The sequence below is a fragment of the Dromaius novaehollandiae genome, chromosome 7 (genome assembly GCF_036370855.1).
Source record: "Dromaius novaehollandiae isolate bDroNov1 chromosome 7, bDroNov1.hap1, whole genome shotgun sequence".
In the NCBI taxonomy this organism is placed as follows: Eukaryota; Metazoa; Chordata; class Aves; order Casuariiformes; family Dromaiidae; genus Dromaius; species Dromaius novaehollandiae.
In genome coordinates, this window is record NC_088104.1 from 38,215,630 (window position 1) to 38,231,130 (window position 15,501).

General features: G+C 39.8%; 2 protein-coding genes and 2 non-coding genes across 7 annotated transcripts in view; 1 reads left to right on the plus strand and 3 right to left on the minus strand.

The window, feature by feature from the left end:
- Positions 1-8,455, plus strand: part of CMKLR2 (chemerin chemokine-like receptor 2) — a 28,614-nt gene extending 20,159 nt beyond the window's left edge. For 3 of the 4 annotated variants that reach the window (XM_064515250.1, XM_026114496.2, XM_026114330.2), the window contains one exon: positions 5,631-8,455. In XM_064515250.1, the coding sequence (XP_064371320.1) occupies positions 5,647-6,699 (1,053 nt within the window). In that variant the 5' untranslated portion in view covers positions 5,631-5,646 and the 3' untranslated portion in view covers positions 6,700-8,455. Of the gene's footprint in view, positions 1-1,692; positions 1,868-5,630 lie in introns of those variants that run through there. The other variant, XM_064515251.1, reaches the window with a different exon arrangement.
- A 3,335-nt stretch (positions 8,456-11,790) lies between these two features.
- Positions 11,791-15,440, minus strand: EEF1B2 (eukaryotic translation elongation factor 1 beta 2). Its single transcript, XM_026114705.2, has 6 exons — positions 15,281-15,440; positions 14,970-15,092; positions 13,571-13,694; positions 13,078-13,144; positions 12,327-12,452; positions 11,791-11,983 (listed from the first exon to the last, which is right to left on the minus strand). The coding sequence occupies exons 1-6, from the start codon at positions 15,358-15,360 to the stop codon at positions 11,829-11,831; spliced, it is 675 nt and encodes a 224-aa protein (XP_025970490.1). The 5' UTR covers positions 15,361-15,440; the 3' UTR covers positions 11,791-11,828.
- On the minus strand, positions 12,630-12,763 carry LOC112996348 (small nucleolar RNA SNORA41). The gene has a single exon (XR_003262419.1). It is a non-coding gene; the product is annotated as a small nucleolar RNA SNORA41 (small nucleolar RNA).
- LOC112996227 (small nucleolar RNA SNORD51) lies at positions 13,221-13,298 on the minus strand. The gene has a single exon (XR_003262389.1). It is a non-coding gene; the product is annotated as a small nucleolar RNA SNORD51 (small nucleolar RNA).
- Positions 15,441-15,501: the final 61 nt, after the last annotated feature.

Genomic DNA, 15,501 nt, shown 5'->3' on the forward strand with positions numbered 1-15,501 from the left:
ACACAGACAATGAATAAGCTCTTCCGTTGGCCCACTCCGTAAATTTTTGAAGTGATGAGGGCCAAATGTGAGAGGCTGCACTGGTTGCAGCCCAAATAAGTGCCGTAAATGGCCTGTGTAATTAAATTGGATGCTAATCTGCATGGTGTTGAGAGAACTTTGATCCCTAGGAAGACTTTGCATCATGCAAAGTGAACGGAAATTGTGACCGCTTTGTTTGTCTTCTATTTTAGACTGAAAACCCAATCTAATTTCCTTCCAAAGCTGTTCCACTGACCTCAGGGCTGAGGCATGGAGAAGTCAAACAACTTCCCCTGGTCAAACAGGATGCATGTGGCATAGACTGGGAGAGCGTCCAAAGTCCTGGTCTCGTGTAAGGCTGTCTTTAGTGTGACAAAAGCTGTTCTGTCTAAGCACATCCAATCATTTGTCTGGGCTGTTTGTATGGGTCAATTTTCTGAAATACTATAATGAGTAATGCAATTCCAGCCACTTGTAGCAGAGAGCTACAAAAATGTGATTATTAATTGATATCTGATCCTGGAATTCCCTGCTGAAACTCAGAGAATGACACAGCGTATAGCACACTGTAAAATTTCTTCCTGGCAGTTCTGCGCCCTTGTGTTCTAGAAATACCTGTTGATATTCTGTGTTTCTTTAGATTTGTCTGTCCCGGGATCTCAAGGTACTGGTGCTGAGTGTCCGCCTGTGATATTCCTATGAAGTCATTTAGTATTTAATTTCTATTTCACAGATGGGGACAGGAAATGAAACCTTCTGGTCAAACATTCTGAAACCTGTTTCTTAAAATTAAGCAACTATATTCATAATTAAGCAACGGAATTAAGGAAGGTCAGTTTTCCAGGGTGCTTGTGACCTCAGCAAACAGGAACAGACACCAGTCAGAGAACAACTGCAAAGCATACATTTTATACAGACTGTTTGCTATTTAAAAAAAAAGACAGGATGAAGTCTAAACTTAGGTGTGTACATCCAAAAGAGATACAACACTGGTCTGTAACCTGTAGCTGCCCCAATACCTATTGCAAGGCTTCTAACCACACTTTCCTGTTTACTGAAAAATATTTTCCTCCCGCTGGCTCCTTTCTGCAACCCTAGGCCAGCAGGGACTAAGGCAGTGCACTACGCTAAGCCTCCCTGTTCTAGCAGTAGGTCTCAAAGCCAAGGGGAAACTGCTGGCAAAGGGTTTGTTTTCTCTGCTGGGCCTCTGTTTGCAGACAGGTTCATAAAAGAGCCTTCCAACCCTGGAAATGGGCCATTTGTTAAAAATCATACAGGGAATCAGTGACAGAATCAGGAAATGAATTAGATTTCTTCACTTTCAAGACCTGAATTTGAACTGCAAGACAGCTCTGCCTCTAAAAAATTATTAATAAAAAAACAAAGTTAAGGTATTTGGGACTTTGTGCGTTTCAAAAATACAAAGAAATGTCCGTGCTGAATGATGCGTGACAGTTATCCCAGAAGTAAGAATCTGCATCCTTATTGATGTAAACCAGCATAGGTCCACTGAAAATCCCTTACTCCTTATCTTGCTCAGAGCTGTGAATCCTATTATAGAAGCACTTTGAATATGTGGATGGCAGCCAGAGAAGTTTTGCAAATGTAATTTGCGATTTTACCGAGCCCTCGTCCTAGAGTCTAGTTTCGGCATCTGTGTGCTGGATGCAGTGGTGAGCAGTCTTCCTCCTGCTTTTTCTGCCCACTGCTAAAGAGTTACTGCATTGGAAGACTAGAAATTAGAGGCAAGGGAAAAATAAAAGCTTGGAAAAGTAATTCCTCAAAATACAATGCATTATAGAAGTGTGCTCTCTCCACGGAGGAGTTTTAAACTACACAGCGCCTGGTAAATATTTGATATTTATTTAGTTGTGTTTTCCTTCTGCTGTACAGCATCTTTGAAATTGTAAATATAAAATGAACATTGTTGGGTACTTATCGCATGCTTGTAACTACCATTATTATTTTTAGAAAAAAAAAAGGTTTGGGGGTTACATGTATGGAAATGGGGAGGAAATGTGTGAATCTAAATATTGTCGCATTGTTCTAGCTCCTGAGAAACTTAAAAGCAAACCTTGTTAGTGGCTGGAATGCAGTCGTTAATCAGCAGGAGTCTGAAAAATTGCATTTATTTATTAATGCGCATAAATTCAATTTGATGCTATAATTCTGTATACAGGCAAAAACACTTAAAGGTCCGATTATTAACCTTGATGTACAAATGTAGTGTTGTTCCAGATGTTAGTGGTATGGCTCCTTGTTTATACCATTTCTCAGCAGATGTTATGTTTGAAAAAATGACTCAGATGGGTGGTACTGGTATTTGATGCAGAATCTACCCCCACGGGGCATGTAATTACATAGATGCAGCCCAGTAAGTATCATTTGATCAGGACAGTTATCCAAATAACATTCCTTCAGACTGATATAAATTAGAAAGGGCAAATGTTATCACAGCCTCCTGGCAGAACAGACTGTATTGACTTTTATTACATATTTTTAAATCAAGAGATACAGAATTACACAACTATTTTTTTTTTTTTTTACCTTTTCCATCCATTTACAAGTAAGAAATCTAATCCTGTCAATATGTGTGTAATTTCACTTATGCAACTAATCTTTCCAAAAGAAGTAAACTACTCTTTGGAGTAAGGGTACATACATGAATACGCTTTTGCAGCTGTGGTTCTACAGGCAGCATACTCCTGAGACCTCTCTCCTGTTGTCCTTTAGTAGACAAAAATTACAGGAATGCAGTGAAAGGGTCCAAAAGCACAGGCTGAATTTTAGTTCTGAAATGGAGCAAGCGCTCAGAAATGCACCAGCGAGCTCACCCATGGTGCAACTTTGGCCTGGTCATATTCTGCTGTTAATCACAGCCTGTCGGTGTAGCTGAGTTCAGCCAGCAAATATAGTTGCAAATGATGATAGAGGTTTAGCAGAATATTTGTTTTGACCGTGGTAGGTGCTCCTGTCAGACTGCGGTCATCTGTGCTGGGCTGTAGTTTTGGCTGTACCGCAGAATGAATGCAGAACTTCTAAGTGCTTTTTCTTGCTCAACCTCTATTTTCTATCTGTTTTCCTGTTTTTCTTTCTTTCTGGCTTTTTCATTAGGTTTATATTTCTGCTTCCCCACTCCTCTCCCTCCCACACCCTTCCTTTTCAGTTTTAGGGGAAAATTCCTGTGTAAAAAATTGTGTTGTACTTGTAAGTTCCAGAAACTTTTCCAATAGAAGAAAACTGAGACACTGTCTTCTTTTTCTTTTTTTTTTTTAAAAAAAGAAAAGCTAGTCAGGCATCTCCGGTGACTGAATTAGCAAGACATTTCCAGCTATAGCTTTTACAGTCTGTGTTGTTCTCCTGGGAGGCTTTGTCTTCTTTCATGTGTTACCTTTTTCTCAGGTCACTAGTGGAATAATACCATAGTTGTATGCCTTTCCCCTGAAATATGCTCCTTATGTTTCCTCTTCTACATTCCTTGATGCTGGAGAATTTCCTTCTTTTGTGGTGCGGCAGCTACAATGACTAGCTGTAGCTTTAAGGAAGGCTGGAAAGCATCTCCCGTGTTTTTCTACCCTTACTCTTGGAAATTTTGATATTTTTCAGGTTCATCCTCTGCCCAAAATTAAGTGATCCACCGTGGTGAACAAAAGAGAAAAAAATATTTGTATTATTGAATGAAACACAGGGGCCCAATTTAAAATTCAGCTATGCATTACTAAGGTGTGGTTCTTACAATTGTGGCTCAGCAAAGCATTTCAGCATGAACTTGAGCTCCCTGAATTCAGCAGGATTTATGCATAAACTTGAAATTAAGTCTGTACTAAGGGGATGAATATATGCATGTGCGTACCTTTTGAAAGACCAAGCTAGTTTTGTTATTCACTACTTCAAACACTTAAAAAAAATTGCAATTCCAAAAGATGCAGGGAAAGTTTATGATCCTGGAAGGTGTTTTGTTATCAAATGAGGAGGAATAAATTCACTAGCAAATTCATGTCAAAAAAGACAATAATATAACCTGACTGCCTCACAATAGCCTATGTTTTAAGGCTGTGAAATCTGTAGCGGAGCCAACATTTTCCAAGTTCAAGTATTGTCTTAGCTGGAAGACCTAGATTCCTTTTTTTTAATCCATTATCTTTTCTCATTGAAGTTTGAAGAGAATTGGTAGTGATTCAGCTTTGCCAGTCAATTCAAAAAGGGTCTAAATAGGTCAACTGATAAATCAGAAAGTTTGATTTTTTTAAAAAAAATATTTTATTTTATTTAAACGTGTTGCTGTGTAATAAACTCTCTTAGGGTCTATTGTTTCAGATGCTTTGTTTTTCTGTGGCAGAAGAGAAAATGATTAACATTTTATAGCACGGAGTTTTCATTGCAGTTTTAGTTACACGTGTGAATTCTGCCTGAAAAAAAGAAACTTAAGATCCTACCTACATTAATTTCTCTGCTTTAATGTGTCGAGTGTCAATGTAAATTGTTTTTAGAAATCAGAGTATTAGATCTACTATTTCTAGCCAGTAACATGTGGCGTTTTATTCATTATGTCATTTTCTGGCACACCAATCAATATTCAAGGGCAGTTTTCCTTGTTGATGAGGCTTACATTTGTCCGGCTTCTTTGTTTGCAGCCTCAGAAATTAAGACCTAATTTTCCACTACATTTCTTGAAATGGGTCTCTATCCCATAGAGCATCTATGAGGAAGATATTTATTTATTTGTTAAGTGCTGAGCATCTTTCAGTGTCAGTATTCTAGGTAAAAATGAGGATGTTAAACCTTCCTGAGTCTCACTGACACAGGTAAAGATGGATCTGTTCCAGCAAAGTCAAATGGGTTGATGTGAGCTCAGGCCTAGTTCACTGTTGTTTTGTTAAATTTTTATATTATCTGTGGAGTAACTTCTTAATGGCTGGATTCTGACACCTTCATAGATGTTATAACAACTGTTTTGTGTCCCAGAGAAGTCCTACTGAAGTCAGCAGCACTGCTAGGTGGCAAGCCCAGCATCCAGCCTTAGGATGACAGAGAGGAAAAAGCCCATGTACTTTCAGTTGCTGGAGAAACAACTGTCCATGATTTTGTAAACTATAATTTGAGAGGAGGGGGCTAGCAATCTGGAAAAAAAAAGTTCTCTGGCATTTTTAACTGCACTTTTTGCCTACATAGATGCTTTATTCTTTTCTGATTTCTGCTACAGATATGATTCATAAAAGTTGTTTCAAACAGGAACAGAACAGTAAAATACCAAAATTAATTAAAAAAAAAATAGTCAGTACTTCAGTAAAACTTTGCACCTGAGGATCTCACAGAAATATATCAGTAATATTATGCTCAATGCCCTCTGCTAAGAAATGAATGCAAGGAAAACAGTTCTTGAAGATTTCAATCATTGTTTGTCTTCATCTGAGTATTACTTGAAATATAGGCAGCCTAAAATACTCTACAAGCTTTGTACTATTAATTGACAGCTAAAAAGTGATAGGTATGTGAAATTTAGTCAATGTATTTATTTTATGACCAAGAACTCAAAAGAATTACAGGTTATTATTTGCAGTGCAGTAAAACATTTCCCCTTTGACAGTTCTGTTTCTTTTCCTCCCCAGAAAGCAGCTGTGCAGCATGGAATTCGAAGATTTTGAGAATTACTCTTATATCTACGACCTGTCTGAGGAAGACGAATCACCCCAGTCCTCCCTCAGCATAGCCCATATGATTTCCCTTTCCTTTTACAGTGTGGCATTTCTGCTGGGAGTGCCAGGTAATGCCATTGTCATCTGGTTTATGGGCTTTAAATGGGATAAATCTGTCTCTACACTCTGGTTCCTCAATCTGGCCATTGCAGATTTTATCTTTGTTCTCTTCTTGCCCCTTTATATTACATATGTGGCAATGGGCTTCCACTGGCCTTTTGGGAAGTGGCTCTGCAAAATGAACTCATTCATTGCACTACTTAATATGTTTGCCAGTGTTTTCTTCCTGACATTCATCAGCCTTGACCGCTACATCCGCCTAGTCCACCCAGTCTTTTCCTACAAGTATCGGACTGTAAGGAACACCCTCATTCTTAGTGGGATCATTTGGATCTCAGCTGCAATTATCGGTGGCCCTGCCTTATACTTCAGAGACACAACTACAGTTCTCAACAACATCACCCTTTGCTACAACAACTTCCATGTACATGACAGAGAACTCATTCTGCTGAGACACCACATTCTCATCTGGGTGAGACTTGCATTTGGTTATCTCTTTCCACTAGTGACCATGGTCATTTGCTACTCATTGCTCATTGTCAAGGTGAAGAGGAGAACTGTACTGACTTCCAGCAGGCTTTTCTGGACCATCATTGCTGTAGTTGTAGCTTTTTTTGTTTGCTGGACACCGTATCACATATTCAGCATTGTGGAGCTGTCTGCTCACCATGATGAAAACTTGCATGGCTTATTGCAGGATGGCATTCCCCTCTCCACTGGCCTTGCTTTCATCAACAGTTGCCTTAATCCAATCCTCTACGTTCTGATTAGCAAGAAGTTCCAGGCCCAGGTCAAGACAACTGTCTCTGAAGTGCTGAAATTGGCACTGTGGGAAGTGAGCCGCTCGGGGACTGTCAGTGAGCAGCTGTGGAGCTCAGACAACACCCATGCGCCTGCACATTATTGCGAAACTGCTCAGTGACCTCTCTTGTCACCATCCCCCTCCAAAATAACTGGCAGGAGATTTGGAGATGTTCTTGTCTTCACATCTGCCATCAGATGTGCATCTTTGCATATACAGTTTTATGTAAACAGCTGGCTGAATTGCACGTGCTGCTTTCCTTGGAAGGTTTTTACAGGACACATCAGTTGGGTGTGGTGTGGTTGCAAAGAGCCTGAACTGAAAGCTGTCAACATAAGTGGAACTGCTCTAATTGAGTTTTTGAACAGGAATGTGAATATTTCTGTTATTAATCCTGTTTTTTCTGTTGCAGTTCCATACCTTGTTGATATAAAAAAAAACCCCCACCTAATAATAACATTTCTCCTTACCATCACTGACAGTGCTCCAGACTTGGGCATCCTCATCCCCTCCTGGCCATATATCAGTGCATTATGACAGCCCTGAGTGTCTAGCACTGCTTAAAGAAGGAATCTCCTGGTTACATCCCAGCTAAGCAAAGCTGTTAGTGGCTCTCCTTTCCAGTCAGAGAAGGATCCCCATATAGGGAACACTGAGTTGTTGCCTTCTCTTGTCAAAAAAGAATGACACAGGAATAAATTCTGATTTCACTCATTGCTCTTTGCCTTACACTCAAATAGGTAAGACAGGAGTCACTGCTTGCTGGTCACTTACCCCCTTATTCTTGTGTTCTTATTACTAGTTGGGTGTACAATACTGAGGAGATTTCAAATAAGTGTTTGGCTCACTGGAAATGTGAGCAGAATTAGTAGAAATGTTTCTTTGGGAAGCTGAGATTAAAGGCCCCTTGCCACACACACACACTTTCTCTAGGCTTCAGGTTTAAAGAGGTTTATGACAATCAGTTGCCCTTTATTGCTCTCATGAAAAAAGGTTAAGAAGTAATTTAACATTTTGTTTGCCTTAATGCAAACCTTCTAAAAATGGATACAGTGAATTCAGCAGTTCTGTTATAAGCCTGTAGCCAAATTCAGACTTCTCTGCCAAACTAGAGGCAGGACAATATACCTGGGAAGTAACATCCACTCTAGTAAGAAAGAGGCAACAGTCCTAATGAAGTTATTTCCACTCCAGCTTGTTGCTTGTTGTAGAATCACTATCACTATCTATCAATGCACATATATATGTGCTAAGTAGAGTGGACCAATGTCTGAGGCAAAAACCACTGAATTAAGTTCAGTGTGAGATAAAACTCCATTAAAAGTAGGAGCATACAATTTTGTGTAAATTTGACCAGTGTTTCCTCATTATTGGCCACGGAATGTGGAATAAAACTGCCTTTCAGATGACCTACCTAGTTTCCGTGGCCTGGCAACACATATAAGGCTTTATTTACAATATAAATGTTACTTTTATGTAAATACATTTCATACAAAAGCAAATATTTATACACACATACAAGTGCATCCGTATATTGGTAGTTGTACAAATAGAAACAGTCTGACTGTGGTCTGTAACTATATTTCTTTGGGCTCTGGTTTAAAAGTTGGAGAGTTAAGGCAGGATCAGTGGAATTTCAATGTATTTAACTTTGGGCTGGAAAGTTGGTAGGCAGCACTCTTTCCTTTGAGTCACTCACTGCTTGGTACGTAGTGACTCATGATTGTCTTTTGGCACCACACTACTGAATATGCCTAAATCAAACATTTTGCATTTTTTCTTCACATATCCTCTGATATCTTTCTAAGAATGATGTGTTAGTGCTATGCTCCTGACTGTACTCCAAGTGGAGTAATAAAATTTTGTTGTCTCTGAAGAGTGTGTTCATTTGCTTTTGTCAGCAGCAGTACAGGGTGACTGTCTGCATTCTTAGAAAAGCTCCTTTGCAAAGATTTTCAAGATGAAAGAAACTGTCCATTTTTCTACTTCAGGAATTAAGATTTATTTCAGTTTTCACCTTGCATGTCAGCTACATGAGCATGAATATTGATATATAAAGAACTTGATTTTGAAATATATGTATGCTCTGTCCTCTGTAAATTATCAGAAGATATTTCCACAATGCTTTGCTAGGATCAGTACTTCAAAAGCTCTTTTGATAAAAACCAGAGTGCCAGCATCTAACCAACACCTTGAGCTAAAGCCTCTCTAAAATAGATACAAAACAGCTACATAATAGAATTTAGTAAAGCAAGAAGGCCAAAATCAGTCCTGTTCTTTGGAAAGAAATGGATTAACAGCTTTGTGAAGTAACTACTAATTCATTCACACAAAGATCAGCTACAGAATGATCTCTGCATCATTTCTGCAAGAGTAATGGAAGATAACTGAATTGAACAGATAGCATTCTAGGTCTCTGCTTTCAAAGTGCCGAAACAATGCAAACAATTCTCATACGCTGCTTGGACTGAGAAATGGTAATTCAAACCACTACAGGGGAAAAAAGCCAGAGGAAGGGGATTTATCCCATCATGTTAAAATACAATGCAGAAATAACTTGAGAATAAGAAGTAGCTTTATGATCAGTCTATCAGCAAATTTGATATTTGTCAGACTTACCAGCAGATTCCAGTTACTTACTCTAACCTTCTTCCCAAAGGGTTTGTACCTCTGAAGCTTGTTACCTAGATTAGTTTGTAGTTGATACTTTTGTTGAAACGTTTTCTTTCTGTAAATTCTAGTAGCTACTGGCTTTAGTGAATGCTAACACCTTGTAAAGCTACGCCACTGTGTTTCCCCAGTATTTCTGTATATCAAATACTTAAGTTCCCATACTTTCTGCTGACTTGCTGTTATGGGATGCATGTGGGATAGAAATTCCTCCTTCACTCCAAGATCCTTATTTTTCACAGGCACGACGACACTGTAACATACCACTGCATCCCCAAATACTACACAAAAACCCTAAGGTATGTATACTTGAGTTGTGTAGAATTGTCTTGTGGCCAAGACACTACCATTAAAATGGGACTTATGGCTCCTCAACACCCCACTGTAGCATCAAGTACACCACAAAATCTCTGTGAGCACCTGGTGTATCTCACGAGTGGTTGTTAACTATTATGAAGTCCAACCAAACTATCCTGAAATTTCCATGCACGTCTGTCTATTCTGCAACTGAGAATGTGCTCTGTATCTTTGTTGTATGTTTCTATGAAGCAAGTTTTCTCCTTTCTTCAAGAAAAGGAATACTGAAGAATTTGTACATCCACGCTGAGCATAAACAAAACACATAAAAAAATAAAATCCAGTTTTGGCAGGCCAGGTGCATGGCTCACATAATGCTGTATTTTAGCAAAGTTACAGTCTATAAATCAAACCATTATATTTACTTAGAGCTTTAATTTCACAGTCAAAGAAAGAGGTTAAACGTCTGAATAAGAACTGCTTTGGATGGAATGTCACAAAGGGTGATAGCCAAGGATAATAAAAAATACATTTTTTTTGATATAGCATTTGGTCATCTCTTGTTCTTAACAGCAGCATGTGAAAATCACTAAAAGCAAGTTACATGATTAGTAGAAGCAACAGCTATAGAACAGCCAGAGAAAGGAGACTGTGCATTAAGGTAATTGCACACAGGATAAAGCTAGTCTCTTAGTTGTTAAAAGTTTATGGAAGGTAGGGATAGAGCTGGTAATTGTACTTTCAGTTCTTTAATCATGCTTTAAACCTCTGGCAGGCAGACTTTTTTTCCTAAAATGAATTACAAAACAAAGTCTTTACATAATCTGAAACTGGCTGACCTTTAAACGAAGAGAAACAGGACCTGCTGTACCAGATAACCACATGCAGCTGCTCAGCAAAACCAAGAACAAAGAGTTAGCTTCAACTGCAGCTATGCAGCTCCACCACCGAGCACCTCCATGTCACTGACTCACCTGGCACGTTACAGGCTTCTGTTTCAGTCACGGCAATTCTCTGTCTCGGTCTGACAAAGGCCTAGAAACGTGAATTTGTCTGGAAGCTTTACATTGCTCCTATGGATTATTCAACATCAATTTTTGGAAAACAGTTCTTCAGTCTTTAAAAGGTCAAAATCAATCCACTGCCAAGCAAGCAGTTCTTTGTATGAGCTAAACTAGCATAATTATTGTAAATGTCACTATCTTTGCATTTTAATTGAATACTTTCTAGGTTTGTTATTAGACCAGAATATACTTTACCTTCAAATATAAAAGACTATCCATGTGTATTCAGTCTTCCTTTGCTTTAGCATGTAATCACTGCAATTAATTCTCACACAAGCACATTCAGCAGTTTGAACAATTAACTACTAAAAATATATGCCTTGTGGAAGGCATATACTGCCCCCTAGGCATCTTTAAGTTAAGAGCATCCTTTAAGTAGCACAAGTCTACTCTAAGGATAACCAGTGCTTCCCATGTTGTTTGAGGTACAAGATGCACCAAGACCTTGAAACATGTAGTCAGGAACTGTTGTCACAAAAGCTCTTCCATCTCAGCTTAGCACAGAAAAGATGATTTTAAACATCATTCCAACATCACAATTTGCTGTGCTAAGGAAGCCCTGAAATATCTACAATTTCAGTACAATTTAACACCTCAGAGGAAAAGGAACTCAAAATCTAGACAACAGATCATGTGAAGTTCTCACAGCAGCTTTAGGCCAGATAAAAACAGCTTTCAATTTCACTACACATCTTGTTATCTCTAGTGCATTGCAGCCCTCCCTGTTGCCTTTAGTTTGCCTATGTTTGTATTCATTCCCTTGATGGTAGCAAGGTCTAGCTTTCAACAAATGACAGTATAAATATTTGGTCACCACCCTTAAAAGGGATTAATACTCCTATATAACAGCTAAAAGAGTTACTTGCACTTTGCCCTACCCCTGTGCTTTTTCCCTTAAAGCCATCCCTCTTTCCAAAGGAATTACAAACAAATTCCTAAGGATGACATCCCCCCGCCCCCCAATGGGGCAAAGGGCATTTGAGATTTAAAAAAATGCTGTATTGGTGGTAAATATGTAAGCTTTCTCCAGTTTCTTTGATCACATGCTTGGTACTACAAAGGGTGGTAGGGTGTTGGAGCAGCCCTGAAACTCACTTTTAATCTCTACTGTACCCATCAACCAAGCTCTACATTAGTAAAAGAGATTAGTCTGATTTTGCATTAACCAGAGACACAGCTCTATTGTTGCTGTTACATTTATTCTAGATATAACAAGATTTAAATTTTATTGAAAGCAGCTACATCCATTGATTGTACATAATCTTCAAAAGCTGTTATTCTTTCTTCCAGCATATCTGTTCCAACTTTATCATCTTCAACAACACACTGAATCTGAAGCTTTTTGATACCGTAGCCAACTGGTACTAACTTGGCTGTAAGAAAAGAGGAAAAAAAAAACATGTAATACTCCATGGTTTGTGATATTCCTTTAAAAAGTGCACACCAGATCTAACTAAAGCAATTAGCAGGGATATAAGAAAAAGTACTTATTCTACATTACAGACCACCTAATCAACACCATAGCATGACAAGCCAGTCCAACAATGCCTTTTAAAGCAATGATGTTGGGGTATAATGCTTACTGCTTATAGGTGACATCAGGAACTGTACAGGAAGATGCAAGACAGCAGAAAAGTTCTACTTCTCCTGCTCTAAAAGACCACTGAGTGGTCCCTACTTATGACCCACTCATGAGCACTAAGTGCTCCTACTTACAAGATCCCCAGACCAAGCCATCTACTTGAATGCTTCGAACACACTCCTCTAGTTTGGCCATGTCTGTCTCATCATCCCAAGGTTTCACATCAAGCAAGATCGATGATTTAGCAACAACAGCTGGTTCTGGAGGAAAAGGGAAAAACCACCATAAGCTGACAGGATTTTTCAGAAAACCTCATATCAATATACTTATAAAACTACTTTCACAAAAACAATTTTTCTAGTTTCATCAGCAAGAAGCACCTCACATTACAGGTTCTTGTTAACTACTCTTACAAGAAAACATTCCGAAGACATTGACACTGTTAGTTACATAGGAAGTCCTTTCCAGAGGATCTGAGAAGGAGCTTAGTACCATGTAACAGTTCATCTTCCACAGAGGGAATACTGCAACTGCTACAGTTCTGAACAGTTCCAGACCAGTAGCTGTGGAGTCTATACTGCAGCCTTTTCTCTAAATACAGTGACTTGTAAGAAGGCTAGTCAGAAGTTATCTGCAGAGATTCTAGCACAGGTACATTTTATACCAGTTTTACATTCATTTTGTTCAAAGAAAATCCTGGGACCATCTCTTTATAGATAAAGTTTGGCCTCTTGGTAGCACAAATTCAAGGAAAGCTAATTACTCCTGCCTCATTCCAGTCAATTAAGTGTTACCTATTACAGATAATAAATCTGTTTTCTAGCCATCCTGTTCAAACACATGATAATTAATGCAAACACAGAACAAAGTTTTTAACAGACATACTTTTGGACTTCTTAGACTCATACTGGGCCAGGCGCTCTTCCCTTAGTTTCTTTGCTTCTTCACTTTCCTGAAAGAGAAAGCTAAAGTCACAGGAAAGCACCAACAAGACACTTGCCTCTTTAAAGTACTATCAAATTGACTGGCATCTAGTCAGGCAAAAACAAATCATCACAATTGTCAGCCGAAAGATGGCGATTTTGTTTTATTCATCATGTAACCAGTCAAAGTTAAAAAAAGACATTTCATCTCATTGCAATATTCTCTTCTACCCTGTTTTTTTAAAAAAAAAACTTTCCCAAGCCTTTTTCCTATTCTGCAAAGACAGATCAATTTGATGATTCTGAGTACGATCCAGTAGCAAGTGAACAAAATTAAGATGGCCTAAGCCAGTAATTCAAAAACCTGCATATCCAGATACTTCAAAAAGCAGAATACCAAAAAAATTGTATTTCTGAAGAAGTATACTACCTCCCCCCTGCTCAAGCATCAGTACCTCCTCATCATCAGATCCAAAGAGATCAATGTCATCATCATCTTTGCTATCTGTGGCTGCACCTGTTGTGTCTTCAACATCAGCAGGACCATACTTCCCCAAAGCCTTCTTTACACCTGGCAAACTAAAAGCAGCAGATATTAGGAAGCTACTCAAATGCCCATTCAGATACTGCCAATTTCTCAGTGAACCTACAGTACAGTCATAGGGGAAAAAAAGGCCTTTGTGTAAGAACCCCCACCCCATTCTGCTACTTGAAAACAGAAGTTCCCTGATGACCAACACCAAACACTCCTACAGCATGCTAGCTGAGAAAATTATGACAAATCCTACATGCAAAGGCTACTTGTCTAAGCAGACATGATCCTGCCTAACACCACTATTCCACACAAATGTAAGGGAAAAAAGCTTTCTTAATGGAATTGTTCATCTGTATAATATTCTGTCTAAGGAAAGTTATCAACTTCTCATTAGTTTTTCCTAAAAATATTTAGGTCTGAAATAATCTTCCCCTCTAGTTTATATAGTTCTATAGTCTTATTCTAAGGCTGTAGTTCTATTGTGACTGAACTGTTACAAGAACCGTAAAACTGGCTTTGGTCTGTAGGAACCAGCAGTAGTTTCCACAGAGTGGACTTTGTGAAGTAACTTTATAATCTCAGTCCCATTTAGGATACAAGAGCTTCAGAAACAAACTGGTGACTGAGCCACCCCAATTTTATAAGAGTTCCCTCCAAAACAGGACTGAGGCACATAGAGGAGGCAGTGTATCAATACTGACACTACCTATTCTGTACCTTTTTAGAGAGGCCTGCAGTCTCCATGGATGTCAAAACAGCACCTTTCATGAACACTAAAATCACTAAAAAAGAAAAAAAAGATAACATTTGCTTTCATATTTTCCCCTCTTTATAGGTGTTTCTGCATTGTAAATCATTGATTTTGTTTTGTCTTCAGATTAAAAGTATAAGTGAATCACTTCCCTTAATCATCTAAAAGCTGTATGTTTTAATCTTTAAAGACTACTGTAACAGTTCCTGGCCCATTTTGGTGTTGCCTTTATAGGGTCAACTTCCAGCAAGTAACTTTCAGCTTTCAGAATAGTTATCCATATAAAAGGCAGCAGCAAAACTCAAGCCCTTCTCACAAGCTGTAGCGTAAGTCCCAGCAGCTGAACAGAGGCAGAACCAGCTTCTCTAAACTCATGCACTGGCAATACAAGAGGTCTACCCTGCTTGCTTCCAAAGCCGTTCCTGGTCTCAGGGTAACACAAAAAGCTATACGAGGTGCTGGGTACAACAGCAATGAGAAACACTATTTCGTTTCAACTTCGAAGAAGAAATACAATGCTTTGCAGGCAAGCCTGCACGTGTGTTCCAGTTTCTAAACTTAATCGTACCTGGCCTTTTGCTTTTCGTAAGACTTGATATGATTGTACCACCGGAGAGCGTGAAACAAGTCTGCGGGAGGGGGGGCGGCGATCGCTTCGAAGACGGCGATGTCGGCCTGGGAAGGGACGTACCTGCGGAGAAGGGGCCCAAGTGAGCGAGCCGAGCCCGGCACAGCACAGCCCCGCTCCCGCCGAGCCGCGCCGGCCGCCGTGGAAAGTGCGAGAAGCCGCCCGCTGCGCCACAGGCCTGCGGCGGCGGCCGCCCACCACCACCGCCCGCCGCCCTCGCCACACCGCCCCGCTCCCCCGCCGCCTCTCACCCCTCGATGTAGCTCCTGTCGGCCAGGAAGTCATTGAGGACCTGGAGGCCGGCGGCGGACTTAAGGTCCCCGAAGCCCATGGCGGCAGCGGCGCAGCACACAAACACACTCCCAGCCCAACCGCCCCGAAAAGAGGCCGCGCGCCCCTCGCGCCCCCTTTATATAGCGCTCGCAGTATCCCTCCGCGGGCAGCGCGCGCACGCACGCACGCATGCATGGTG